Here is a 14,894-nt window from a genome sequence, read left to right on the forward strand (position 1 = left end):
AAAAATAAAAATGGGACAGTTTAAGCAGTATGGAAATGTTCCAGGTATAAGAGGTTTTGGAGATATAGACCAAGTTGTAGCCCTCTATTTTCCACCTGAGGAAACTGAGACCCCAGGAGGGGCAAGGCTCACTGACATCTCCAAAGCTACAGTTATTTGACCTGAGATCCATGCCATGGACCCACCTCTCCTGACTCCCAGTTCACGTCTTGTTTTTGTTTGTTATTTTCCCAGGTGTCATCTTGGTCCGGGTCATTTTAACATCGACGCTGATGAACACATGAAAGGCAATGTGTTGGATGTTCTGGGGAACTCACTGACCAGTTCTCCTTCATTGGGTTTTCTGGTGTTAATTAAAGGAAATTTTTATTTTGTTTTTTTAAAGTCTATTTTTGCCTTGTTTTGTTTTTAGTAATTACCAATGTGTGTGTAGGCAGAGAATTAAATCCCTTAGTCAGAGTCTCCCCTTTGTTTTCAGTATACACAAAGACTAGGATTGCGTGGGCAAAGTGTATCCAATGGTCCCATTTAAAAGGGAATTTGAAATTGAGCCACAGAGCTTGGCTGTGGTCCTCACCCTAAGTGATTTCAAGAGGAGACATTCGCCCGTGACCAAGGTGACCAGGGCTTTGAAGAGGAGAATGAAGGCAGGAAAGAGGTGCAGAAACAACCCAGGAACCAGATGAAATGCTTCCTTTGAACGGGAATTGGCTTCCTTGGGGTGGCAGAAAGGCAGTCAGTGATTCTCAGAGCTCAGGCTTAAACCTCCCTCTCTCTCTCTCTCTCTCTCTCTCTCTCTCTCTCTCTCTCACACAGGATTAATGTCTGTATAGCCATTTTGTTGGCATTTGGGTTGGCATTTCTGCTGCCAGCCAGAGTCCAGCAAATAGACACCTCTGTTGGTGCTCAAGTATCATCTCTTTTCTGCGTTAAAAGAGAAGGCATTTCAAGTAGTGACTCATGGGCCTCTCAGTAGCCTCATTTTCCAGTGTTTTCTGAGGCCAGAGGTGCTAGCCCTTCCCATGATGCACTGTGCTCCATGGCTGAGCCTCACTTGTCCATGAAGAGTCGAGATGGCATAAAAACGAGTTCCAGGAGGTGTTCAAACTTGCCCCGAGTGGTGTGTTTATAGCAACAGGACCCAAGCGGTAAGCTGGCCATAAAGCTTCTGTGGTCTGGATCAGGTCACCCTGTACCTGGGACCCTCAAGAAAGCTTGGAGACACCACGTTTGTTTATTCTGAGGCAGAAAGCCAAGAAAACACATTGGAAAGAGCCCTGACCCTTCGTCATCAGAGTTAGCCAGACATGGAAATTCTCTCTAACCACAAGAAAAAAACCACATTTTTAAATGCAAACTGTTTTCTTGTCCCACCCAGTCCTCAGTCTCAGTTCAATGTTCCAATTATTTGGAACTCTCTTCTCAAAGAATGATTACTTTCCTCTTGAATTAATCTTCTTTTTTTTTTTAAATGAAAAATCCCCTTTTCCATTATTCACTGTTACAGATCCATTTTCCACCTAGCAGCCAGAACAGATTCCTTTCCAACTCTTTCTATGGCTCTACATGGGCTGGCACTGCCCTTCCCTCTGACCTCACTGTATCTCCTCCCAGCCCTTAGCTCCAGCCACACTGGCCTTTGTTTATTTACTAAGCACTTCAGGTTTGAGGGACTGATACATATACACTTGAAACCACGCATCAATCATTTTCATTACTTTTAAAAAATTTACATACGGGGGCTTCCCTGGTGGCGCAGTGGTTGAGAGCCCGCCTGCCGACGCAGGGGACACGGGTTCGTGCCCCGGTCCGGCTGAGCCTGCGCGTCCGGAGCCTGTGCCCCGCAACGGGAGAGGCCAAAACAGCGAGAGGCCCACATACCGCAAAAAAAAAAAAAAAAAAAAATGTACATACGGTAAACTCCATTTTTGCTGTTGTTCAGTCCTATGAGGTTTTACACATACATAGATTTTTGTAATCACCACCACAAACAGGATACCAAACAATGCCTACACCCAAAAGAATTCCCTCATGCTGCCCCCTTGTAGTCAGTTTCTGTCGCCACCCCATGGCAACCACTCATCTGTTCTTATACATTTGCCTTTTCCAGATTGTGATGTGAAGCGCATCATGCCGTATATTATCTTTTGAGGCTGGCCTCTTTCACCTAGCGTGATGCATTTGAGAGTCAGGCACATTGTTGTGTTGTAGCAATAGCCCATTCCTTTTTTTTTTTTTTTTTTTTTGTGAGTAGCATTCCATTCATGGATGTATCACAGTTTTTTTAAAAAATCCATTTACTCTTTGGAGAATATCTGAGTAGTTTCCAGTGTGGGGCAATTATGAATAATGTTGCTATTAATGCTGCTATTAAAAATTAATGTACAGGTTTTTGTGTGCATATAAGTTTTCACTTGTCTATAATAAATAAATACCTACAGAGGAGATTGCTCTGTCAAAAGGTAAATATATGTTTAATTTTTTAAGTATATTTTTAACTTTGTAAGAACATATCAAACTGTTATCTAGAGTGTCTGTCCTGTATCATATTGCATTCTCATCAGCCATGTATGAGAGTTCCATTTGCTCCATATCCTTGTCAGCATTTTGTATTATCAGAATTTTTATATTAGCCATTCTGATAGGTATGTAATGGTATTTCACTGTGGTTTTTAATTTACATTTCCCTGATGACTACTGATGTGACTAGCTGTTCATATATTTATTTACCATCTGTATATCTTCTTTGGTGAGGTACATGTTCATCCTTTTGACTGTTTTAAAAAATTGGGTTGTTTGCTTTCTTACTGTTGAGTTTTGAGAGTTCTTTGTATACTCTGGATACCAGTCCCTCTTAATGTGATGCACAAGGGATGAACAATCAGCTATGAAGTATTCTTGACAAAAAATTGAACCTGAGACTGACCAAGCCTCTAGCCAGAGCTGATACTAGGGGATGCCAAAAAAGTCAATGATCAAGATAAACAACATTTTAATGCAATGTTGTTGTTGTTGTTGTTTTGCGGTACGCGGGCCTCTCACTGCTGTGGCCTCTCCCGTTGCGGAGCACAGGCTCCGGACGCGCAGGCTCAGCGGCCGTGGCTCACGGGCCCAGCCGCTCCGCGGCACGTGGGATCCTCCCGGACCGGGGCACGAACCCGTGTCCCCTGCATCAGCAGGCGGACTCTCAACCACTGCGCCACCAGGGAAGCCCTAATGGAATGTGGAGCACAGGCTCCGGATGCGCAGGCTCAGCAGCCATGGCTCACGGGCCTAGTCACTCCGCAGCATACGGGATCTTCCCGGACCGGGGCACGAACCCGTGTCCCCTGCATCGGCAGACGGATTCTCAACCACTGTGCCACCAGGGAAGCCCCCTAATGCAATGTTTTTAAAAATAGAAATTAATGCAAAACATTTACGAACAAAATATCAAAAATTTACATAAAGACAATCAGAATTACTGGTTTTTCCTTTGCCCCAGGTTCCATTACGGCTCAGCTGTATTACTGATCTTGACCCTGGTCTACAGTCTGGATCTAATGACCGTCTTACAGAAAACATAGGAAGAGAAGAAAGGTTGAATGAATCTGGTATGTGGGAAACAATAGGATGATAAGTTTATTCAATAAATAAAGTGCAAAACAAACAAACAAACAAAAACCCTGGAGTGCCAGAGTGGTAGTCACACAGATGTGTTCACTTGAGGACACTTCAGCAAACTATAACCTTATGATATGTGTACTTTTCAACAGTCTGTTATATTACAATAAAAATCTTTTTCAAAAGATGGAAGAAAAAGCACCTAAATTCAAACAGTTACTAAGTTTGGGTGATTAGATTATGGCTATTTTTATATATATATATATATATATATTTTTTTTTTTTTTTTTGGTATTTGGGTCTCTCACTGCTGTGGCCTCTCCCGTTGTGGAGCACAGGCTCGGGGTTTATTCAAGTATAGTTAATTTACAATGTTGTGTTAGTTTCAGGTGTACAGCAAAGTGAATCAGTTATACATATACATATATCTACTCTTGTTTAGATTCTTTTCCCATATAGATTATTACAGAGTATTGAGTAGAGTTCCCTGTGCTATACAGTAGGTCCTTATTAGTTATCTATATAATTTTATTTTTAATGTTTTATAATGTTTAGTAATTGTTTTATAGTTTATAATTTTATAATAGTATGTTATATAATTTACATAACTATAATTACTATTAAAATGTCAGGTTATGTTGTATTCTCATATATTTATAATTTTATAATTTACACAATTTTTATGAATTATAACTTTATTTCAACAAAAGTTTAAAAAAAACCTTACCTAGTTCTGAATTACTAGAGATGCATACTGAAGTATGTAGGGGTGAAGTGAATGAAATCTGGAATTTGTTTTAAAATATTTCAGAAAAAAAAGAGAAGAAAGGAAAAGGGCCAAATGAAATAAATGTGGGAAAAATTGAAAATTGTTGAATCTGGGGAATGTATTAGAATCATTACACTCTACTTTTGTATTTGCTTGAAATGTTTTCATTATAAAAAATTAAAAAAAATAAACTTGCCTTTCACCCTTAGCTGTTGTCATTTTCTACTCCATTACATTGTTTTATTTTTTTAAACTATTATCTGAAAGTATCTTGTTTATTGGTGTATTGTCTCCCTCTTCCGAGAGGAATACAAGCACCATGAAAACAGGATGTACCTGAGCCATGTTCACTCCTTTACTCCCAGCAACTAAAACAGTTAAAAACAATGAACTTTACCAGCATCTTACTTCTAATATCATTTCTCAAATAGGTGATGCGTTGTAGTTGACGGGTATTTTATTTTTGATATTATTTAAAGAATAAGATCTCAGGATAGCCTCACTTTTTGTCTCAAAGGGATCCCAGCTCTTCACATACATGTCCCAGCTCTTTTCTCCTTGGATGGAGGGCAAGATTTTGATGATGCAGAGACTACATCCCCTCCAGGAGTTCTTCACAATCATTTCATGGCCCCCAAATCTGGTTATTTGCCAATATGTAAAGGCTACAAACCCCAGCACTTTAATTTCACCTACTGTTACAGTCCCTTGTGAAGCTGTTAATATCAAAAATGTTGGGGTTTTATAGACTCCATCTTCCTTACATTATTTTAAGGCTATAAATGAAGAACAGATGGTACACTCTATAAATCTTGCAATTACCAGCTTCTAATCAGTTCTCAGGGTCAAAGTCAGCTTCCCCATCTTGTGACGGGGCTATGCAACTCAGAAAAAGTGTGTTTCTCTTCCAAAATTTAGGTCCTTAAAAGTGAAAACACAGTTGACATTTCTCGCATACTTTTTGTGCTTAAAACTAATCTATTTGTTGGTCTCATTTGTTTTCTCTTCTGGGTTGTGTGGTTGTGGACTTGGGGTATTAGAAGAATCACTTTTGGATAAAGAAAATATTCCTGTTCCTAACAGTTACTGTCTGTTCTCTCTGAAGTCTGCCCAAGATGACATTTAAAGACGCAAGTACATTTGTATAATTGAATTCATCTGGGTGCTTGTTAATTGGGTTGGCCCTTCAGAGTGTACTCCAGGTGCTTCAGGGTAGGACCATCACCCTCATTTTACGTTCAAGAGAGGCAGCTTGGGTAGTCTCTTGGTCCTCACTTCCAAAAATCTCTACTCCATCGTTCCTAAATTCTTCCACATTCGTCCTAGGTACTCACGTTCCTTTTCAGATTCCTCGGTGGTTCAGAGCTCAGCAGTCCCCATTCTAGACTTAATCTTGCAAAATATGCTTTTCCATACTTTATGATGGGATGTATGGACACTCCAAGGTGGATTCCAGGGCCAGAGAATTTCAGGACAAGGTGAAGTTGTCAAACAGTGCTGAATTATAGAGCCCTTAGAATCTATATGGCCTACTTGGATGTTTGGAAACACTAAATTTACATTACAACGTACAATATTTTTAAGACTGAGGAAAATAAGTTTTTATTCAGTATCCATTCAAAAATTATTTCCTGAGTTCCAGCCATGGGCCGATGCTATAAGAAGTGTTGAGATAGTGGTTCTTACCTCCTGGTTCATAATCCAGCGAAGAAATGGTGCATAAACAATCGCTATAATGCAAACTGATTAGCACTATAAATAAGCCTTTCCCATCCTTCTTTGAATGAGTTTATGGCCGGGAGTTATAATGACGATGTATTTTGGGGAGCTATTTCCTTATGCTGGAGTACCTTCCACATATTACAGTATCCCCTTTAATCCTCACAAGAACACTGATGTTGTAGGTATTATCATTCTCATTTTACAGGTGAGGAAACTGAAGCTTAGAGAGATGAGACAGGCCTCACAGTATGACAAGTGGCAAGTCTGGTATTTAGGGTCGTTCTTATTTCCCAACCGTGGGAACATAAGCTGGAGGTACCAGGTTACGTTCCCCCTAGACAGGGCTGTGTCCCAATTTGGACACTAGAGGGCACTAAGAGAGTAAAGTAATGAGAAGAATTTGCCTCTGGGCGATCTCCCTGAACAGCCACAACAAACTGACCTCCCCAAATTCATCTTTGAAGGTGGATTAACTATAATTGCAATGGTGAGAACCTACTGCACATTCCAGTCACAGAAAAGGGCAAGGATCACTTAGGAGTCATCATTCATCCAAAGCTCTTCAGCCCGCTGCTCCTTTTACCCATATTAGGGAACGTTTGTGGAATGTATTGATGTCTGTGTACAGTCACAACACATGAACTCACTTGCTTCTGCTCATCCTATAGCTGATTCCAAACCAGGGCTGCTGTGCAAACAGCTGCTCAGCTAGAAACTGGTCCAAGTGAAAGGAGCGCGGTTCACTGGTGGGCTGCATACACACTCCTGACGCGCCCTCCACGACCCCGTTTATTCCAGCTCCCAGAGCAGTGAGTGGCTGGCATGGCCCCCGCTCCATTGGCTCCACTGGCAGCAACGCAAAGGACTGATCCATCCGCATGACCATCATCCCGAAAGATGCTTCACGAGGAGGAAGTTCTCAGGCTGTCACTCACAGGATCTACCTCTTCACTAAGGGAAGGAGCACTCAGCAGCATCAGATCGCTTTGGAAACAAGAAGTCAACACTCCCTGCTGTTTCAATCCTTTCCTCCTTAGAGTTTTGCCGTTCGTTTTTAGGTAGCTTTTCCAGCATGTTTTACAACTCATAGGGAAAAGAATATGTAGCTGAAAACTACTGGACAAAACAAATTCACATTTTAGGGAAAGTATTTAAAAATAATCACTGACCAATGTGTCTTCAAAAAGTACTTTCTCACGTGTTTCGGTCCCACATGAGACTAACCATGTTTGGTTAAAACCAAACAGAGCCTTTTCAACCCGGCCACACCCTGGGGTGATGCAATAGTAAACACGATACAGGCACGGACATGCTTCTGGACGTGAAGCTGGCCTGAAGCTCAGGTCACCCTACGGTCGAACAGACTGTGGATCAACCGAGCTAATGTTCAGAGAGATTTCCCTCCAAGATGCACTGCACGGCAGGAATTTGAGGCAGCTTGGCCCTTATTCTGTGTTTAGGAAAGGGGCAGCCAGCAATTTTTTTTAAAGTTAGGAAAGTTATGCAAACAGAGCTCTGCTTTAGTAAGGTGGGTTTGGTGGCGTGATGGGGGATAGATTAAAAGACGAGGATTGAAGACAGGGAGTAGGGTGTATGGACATAATTAAGCACACGGGGAGGAAAAGAACATGTAAGGAACATTTCAGGGCTGGAACTAACGGCTCTGAGCTGTTGACTGAATGTGGGGAAAAAAGGAAGCAGGTATAAATATGACAACCTCACATTCTTTGAGCTTTTACTATGTGCAGGTTAGCAAGCAGTTTACAAAAATTAACTCATTTAATTCTGACAAATTGGGGGTAGGAATTATCATCATCCACCTTTCCTGGGACAGGAAACTGAGGCACAGAGAGGCTAAGTCACTTGTCAGAGGTCACTAGGATTGGAACCCAGAGAGTCAAAGTCCAGAACCTCCATTCGTCACGTATGCTGCAAGGTCTCTTCTCCAGTCTGGGGGATGCGGAGGACGGTGACGTCACTGGCTGAGATGGGAAGTCAGGAGCAGCAGGTGTGTGTTTGGGGGGGTCAGTGGGGGTGGGGGAGGGCGGACAAGGTGGTGTTTTGGATGTGTGTGGAATGTGGATGTTCTACCAGCACCACAAGTGGAGACGTACAGCAGCCTTCTGGTCCCCACATGGAGAGGGAGCTGGTTTTCATGAAAAATAATGAAACGTCTGTAAAAAGGCTGTCGTCTAACCTTCCCAGTCTAACTATTCCAGAAAGTCCTGCTGTGCCCACAAACAGGAATCCCATGCCCCAGCTAAAGGTTTGGCCAGAGATTTAGGAAGATCAGGTTCATCAGCAAGGTGCCCAGGGTCTCTGGGCCGCACCGAGGTCTACAAAGGAGACCACACCCCAGCCTTGAATAAGGAGGAGGGATCGGTGTCTCTGAGACTCCCTCAATTTATCCCAAGTCCCCTCCTCATTCCAAGGAATCAGTGCTTCTCAACACTGCCCGCTCCTCAGAATCACCCAAGGAGCTTTAAAAACCACCAATGCCCAGGCCACACCCCAGAACCAATTAAATCAGACTGTGTCAGGGTGAGCATAGGCAGTTTTGAAAAGCTCTCTAGGTGACTCCCATGTGAGGCCCTAGTTAAGCACCAGAGCACAGAAGGAGGATTTGTCTTTGGAGATGATCAGAGAGCAGGGTAATGACTAACGTCTATAAAGTACTTTTCATTTCACAAGGTACTTTCACATACATGGCCTTATGGCCTTATTTAAGGAGCATCTTACCATTATTCACTGGTTGGAAGGGGAAACCATGACTCACAAAGAGAAATGACTTGCTCAAGGCCAAACAGTTACTTACCGGAAAAGCCACGACTAGAATCCAGATCTGCTGACCTCAAGTTCAGGGTTCTTTCATAAGGTCACATGGGGCAGTGCCACGGACGGAAGGCCAAGCTCATCTGTATTCACATAGAAAGGTGAGAGTGTAGGTACTTTTTAAAGTAATTATGATCCACAGGAGAGGATCTTAAAATAGAGCTGCAGCTGTGTGCCAGGGTGTAAAGGGGTGGAACACCTGGAACGTAGCCAGGCCAGTATAAGAGCTGGTGAAGCCCAGGTGTCCCACTGGCAGGTGGCTGTGGGAGGGACCAGGCAGGGGGTGAGTGGGGCTGAGGGTAAGAGAGGGAGGCCCAGGGCAGGACCTGGAGTGGCACCGCCCACGGTCAGAAGGCCTGGGCTCCAGATATAAGCCTTTGGGCCACCTACAGTTGTAGTGGTGGAAATAGCAAATCTGAGTAATTCCTGAAGGCTTTTACCAGTTAATAGGAATTCTTCTGGGACTTTAGGGACACACTATCTTACTAACCAGATAACAATCACCTGCTAATTCGTACAGAGCTGTATAATTAAAAATACACTCTCTTTTCCCGTTTTCACAATGGCCTGAGGTATTATCCTACCCCAGCAGTTTCATGAGTAAAACTGGTACAATAATACCTCACAGGGATAATAAGAGGATAAATGAAAGGATGTGTCTAGCCAAATGCCTAGCACATAGAAGGTGCTGCATAAATATTAGCGCCATTTGGCGTTTCTTCTTTTTGGAATGTGGATGGTGAATTTCCACATTCTGAGACCCATCCGGTGTTCAGAGTGTGGGATCCAGAGCCAGACTGCTAGGTTCAAGCTCCACCAATCATCTAGCTCGTGAACCTTGGACAACTTAGTTACCCACACAACGCTTCTGTTTCTTCCAGTGTAAAACAGAAATAACATGTGAACCTTTCTTGTGTGGTGGTTGGGAGGAGTACATGAGATAATGCATGGAAAACTCTTAGCATAGTCCCTGGCATCCAATCACTGTTCAACAGTTATTAACGGATCCCATTAAACGTGACTTGCCTAAAATCCCCCAAGGTTCAAGTGGATAAGCCAACCCTGGAATCTAGGCCGGTACACTTTCTGCTCCACCCAGGCAGCTTCCACTGAAAAGGAGCTAACACTGATGGAGGGCCAGCTGCATCTCAGAAACTGACATCAAGGCAAAGCACTTCACAGGGATGCGACGAGGCCGAGGTGGGTGGGTAACTCTCTTAAGGTCACAGAACTAGTAAGCTGGGGATATGGGAGTCAAACTGTCTGACCTCAAGTCCCACAACCATTGTCCATACCAGTGGCTCTCAGATTCTAGAGTGCATCAGAATCACCTGGAGGGCTTGCTAAAATCCAGATTTCAGGCCCTTCTCCCAGAGTTTTTGACTCAGTCAGCTGATGTAGGGCCTGAGAATTTGCATTCCTAACAAGTTCCCAGATGGTGTCAATGCTGCTGGTCCGGGGACCACATCTAGAGAACGTGGTCTATACTAAGCTGCCTTTGTTTGGTACGATTCATTGTGATGAAAGACTGTGGTGCTCTAGCATCTGCACAAGCTCTGCTGACCTCTCGGGCTGCCGGGAGCCCCAAGGAGAGCCCTGGGACACACTCAAGAAATGTGTCCCTGTTAAGCTCCTCAGAGCCTCATGACACCACCCACAGCCTTGTCAGATGCACACAGATTTTGTCAGGCACAGTCTATGGGTTCAGAGCCAGCACTCCCAGTTAGGTGTTTTATTATTTATTCACTTGACAGGAAACATACATTTGGTCGTATAAAACACCATGCTACTGGCTTAACTAGTTGCTGTTGTACAACAGAACTCCTCTGGGCTTTCAAGAAGCCCTTGCATGGCCAACTGAAGATGGTTCAGTCACTGGAGAGAAGAACCCTGCCACGAAGAAGAGACCCACTGCCAGGCCCTCTCTGGGCAGCCTCTGTCCCACAGCCCTGCACAGCCATTCACACACGTTGGGCATCATCAAAATAATGGTCATGCTGGGAGGAATGGGTGCTCTGAACTAGAAGAGGGTCTTAAAACCAGAGCATACCAGGCAATTCATATATATTACAAACATATAAGTTAAGAGGTCTACATGTATACAAAATCTTTCAAAGGGACTTAATTTCATTCTATGTCATGCCAGGTATTTGTCAGAACCTTGAAAACAGAGGAGGTTTTCAATGGAGCTGGTATTAAAAATAGAAGGTATTTATACACAGGCCCTGCTCCTCTCGTGTCCACTGTGGAATCCTCTGGTGTTGTCAGGGCCTCTGGGCAACCTCAGCACCCCCACAGGTAGCCCATCTGCAGTCTGCATCTTCCGAGAGAGCAGGGGACTCGCTCTGGGGCTCTTCTCCTGCGTCCCCATCTCAGCCTGGCGGCGCCTCCGAACCCAGGGGCTGCCAGAGGGAGTGACGCTGCTGTCCGAGGAATAATCCATGCACTTGCGAAAGATCTCAGGACTGGCGCTGGAGTTCGGCCTACCTTCTTCGGCCAGCGGGGATTTTCTGGAAACGCCTTTTCGTTGAGCCAAGGGGCTGCTCCAAGGACTTGAGCACGGGGAGGCATTCGGGCTCAGAAAGAGATTCTGGTGGCCAGAAGGGCTGAGCTTGTTGGTGACTGCATGTCGCCGGCCAGCCATAGGGGACGTGGGATTGCTCTCGGGGTCGGAGGAGCTGTTGGCGGAAGACTCATCCCCCACGTACTGAAGCTCCTCAACTCTCCTGTTTAGGGACTTGTTCAGGTGGATGCTTGAAATGGGTTCTTCGTCCTGGTTCTTCTCTTTGGATGGTTTCTTTTTGGGTGGCTTCATACCAATCAGGACAGCTTTCATGCTCTCCCGGCCCTGAGATTCTGTGATCATGAACTCATGGGCTTTGATGGCCGCTTCCACCTCCTCGAACTCCACAATGGCACACTCTTGTGTCCCCACCTGGCTGTACCGGCTGCTGATCCTACGGATATCAGGGGGCAGCTCTCTCCCGGGTTTGAGGATTCGCACTGACGAGATGACTCCAAAGGTCCCGAAGAGCTTGAGCAGGTGTTCCATCACCTTCTCCTGCACCCTTCCATTCTTCTGGGGGGTGGCCACGGCCCACAGCTTGGGGGACAGGTAGAGGTCATAGACCAGGAGCATCTTGCTGGGGAGGTTCTCGCTGGGGAAGATTGGGACAGGGGTGGTCCTCCTCACCTTCCGGTGGTCCTCATTCAACTCGAGGGTCACTGAGTACTTCAAGGCATGTGCTGTGGTTCTCCAGTCCCGTGTAAGGTGTTTCACCTGAAGAACACAGAGCAAATCAGAGATGGTACCTATTGTCCTTGTCCTCCTGATGTCCTCTAAAATCTCCCTCCCTCCTTTCCTTACCGCTGGAACATCAGTAACTAGAATTATACGTGGTGTGTGCAGGCACTCAAAAACCTAGTGAGTGACCGAATACACTTTCTACGGTTACAAACAAGGCAGCACGGTTTAGAACAGTGCTGTCCAACAGATCTTTCCGAGGTATGGAAATATTCTATTCTGTGCAAGTTTAAAGGTTAAACCCACAGATTCTGGAACAAGGCTGTTGGAAACACAAATCCAGAGGCCACCTCTAACTGACAGTAAGACCTGAAGAGTTATTCAGTCCCTCAGTACCTCAACTTCCTCCTCTGTAAAATGAAGACATGAATAGTGTCTACCTCATAGAACTATCATGAGGATTAAATGAATAAAGAAATATATACATATCTACCCCCAGACACACATTTTACATATATAAAACTTAGGACAGTGTCCAGCTCACAGTGAGTACTCAACAAATATTATGCGCTATCATTATTTCAAATATTACATGCTACCATTTTGACAGGATCCGGAGATTTTAACATTCAAATCCTTCTCTGAAGTGGTGCTTCCACATTTCTGCATTCAAGACACAGAAGGTGCCAAAAGATCTTTCAGTATCTCCTGAAGATGATGTGGGCTGTTTCAACTTGGAATTAAATGCAACTTGGGTGTCAAGGAGAATGAAGAAACGGTCCCTCACTCCTCCTCCTTTAGTGGAAATTGTGCATATCAATGTTGCAGCGCATGGAAGCTATATTTATACTGTAAAACAGTAATTTTCGAGAGGCCCACTTCTGGTGAAGGGAATGCCATGGAGAATGAGTCATCCCGAATAAATGGTGGACGTGGGTGGGTGGGTAACCTGAGCCAGGAATGGCGAGATCACCCGGAGCCAGTGCAGCTGCTCTGCAGAGGCACCCTGACCCAAACAGGAACTTGCCGGAACTCAGAAGGGAGGGCTCCCAAACAGGGCGGGGTGGGGGGAGCCCTGGCAGAGCTCTGAGTAGTACTGGCAGGCTCCTGGAGAGAGGGCACTCTCCACTCTAGCCTGTGGCCTCTGGGTGAAACAGCCCAGACTGGGGCTTAGGGTATGGGAATCACAAGTCACCTACACACAGAATCAATGGGCTGATTACCGTGGTATGAGCCAAGGGCAGAGAGAAGCAGGTCCCGGCAAAGAGTTGGACTGCAGGTGGACAGGGTCAATGAGGGATCCAGAAAGGGTGAAGAAGATGACCACAGGACAATGGCTCTGTGGGGGTGAAACATGGGGGGGTCCTTCTCCATTGCCAGTCAGGGAGGGAGCACTCAGGAGAGGAGGGGAAGACTGGGCAAGGCGTGCCTGGGGGGAAGGCCAGGGCGGCCTTACTCAGAGGGCCGGAGAAGCTGCTGGAAGGCCATGGCCAATCCAGAGAGAAGCAGGACCCAGTACCCCCTGCCCAGAGCCAGGAGTCAGGGCCACTGGGAATCTCTGTTAGGTCTGAGTATCCCAGGCCTGGGTCTGTGAGCCTGGGGAAGGAGTGTCCAGGCACCACCCAGGAAGAGGAACCAGAGAGCTGCCGTCTTTGTGCAATTACTAGAACTTGGTAAGACTTCCCAAAACTTTGTGATGGCCCTGGTCATATATGTTTCCTATTATGATTAGCAGGAAACGCTTTAGAATGAAAAGGGTCTTTGCTGTCATTTTGGAGGTGTTGGGGAGTCTGTGTCTACTCTGCAGCCAGTTTTCAACAGAGAGCTCTCCTAAATAGATCCAGTAAGTGGCAACTTAAAAAGGAAAGAAAATTAGGCTCACTTTTAGGGTCCCTGGGGAGGAATAAAGGAATGTACAGGAAGATTCCACTGGCTGCTCCATTCTGGGTTCCCCCACCAGCACTTCCATGTGGGGGCTTGCTCACTGTTCTCTGGACATGTGTGATACTGTGATTTATACTAAGAAATATATATATATGGTCTTCATCCCTGTGACTGGCACTGAGTTCCTACAACCTTTGTAAACTCCTGAGCGATAACATCACAAGGAGCATCTTTTGCTCTAATGAGGCGGCTCTGGGTGGGCTCCTGGATGGGACCAGCCATGATCTGAAGGTTGGAACTTTTAGCCCTGACATTCTCTAGAAAGGTGAGAGGGGCAGGAAATGGATATAATAATATCCATATTATTATTATTATATAATAATTATTATAATAAGATAATTATTATAATAATAATTGATCATTCTACATGACAAAGACTCCATAAAAATCCCTAAAGTACAGGGTTCGAAGAGCTTCTAGGTTGGTGAACACATCCTAAGGAAGGGGTCACACCCCAACTTCATGGGGACAGAAGCTCCCGCACTTGGGACCCTCCCAGACCATGCCCTATGCATCTCTGCATCTGGTGGTTCCTCTGTATCCTTTATCATATCCTTTAATAAACTGGTAAATCTAATTAAGTCTTTTCCTGAGTTCTGTGAACAGCTGTAGCAAATAATCTAATCCAAGGGGGCGGAGGTCATGGGAACCTCTGATTTGTAGCCAAGTCAGACAGAAGCTGTGGATCCCTGGGGACGTACTACTTGTGATTGGCATCTGTTTTTTTTTTTTTTTTTTTTTTTTGCGGTATGCGGCCTCTCACTGTTGTGGCCTCTCCCG

General features: G+C 44.9%; 1 protein-coding gene across 1 annotated transcript in view; it reads right to left on the minus strand.

Annotated features, from left to right (window-relative positions):
• Nucleotides 1-10,643: 10,643 nt before the first annotated feature.
• Nucleotides 10,644-14,894, minus strand: part of LARP6 (La ribonucleoprotein 6, translational regulator) — a 25,214-nt gene continuing 20,963 nt past the window's right edge. The window contains exon 3 of the mRNA XM_024128801.3: nt 10,644-12,206. Coding sequence (XP_023984569.1) covers nt 11,139-12,206 — 1,068 coding nt within the window. The 3' untranslated portion in view covers nt 10,644-11,138. The remainder of the gene's footprint in view (nt 12,207-14,894) is intronic.

Source organism: Physeter macrocephalus, chromosome 11 (assembly GCF_002837175.3).
Source record: "Physeter macrocephalus isolate SW-GA chromosome 11, ASM283717v5, whole genome shotgun sequence".
Lineage (NCBI taxonomy): Eukaryota > Metazoa > Chordata > Mammalia > Artiodactyla > Physeteridae > Physeter > Physeter macrocephalus.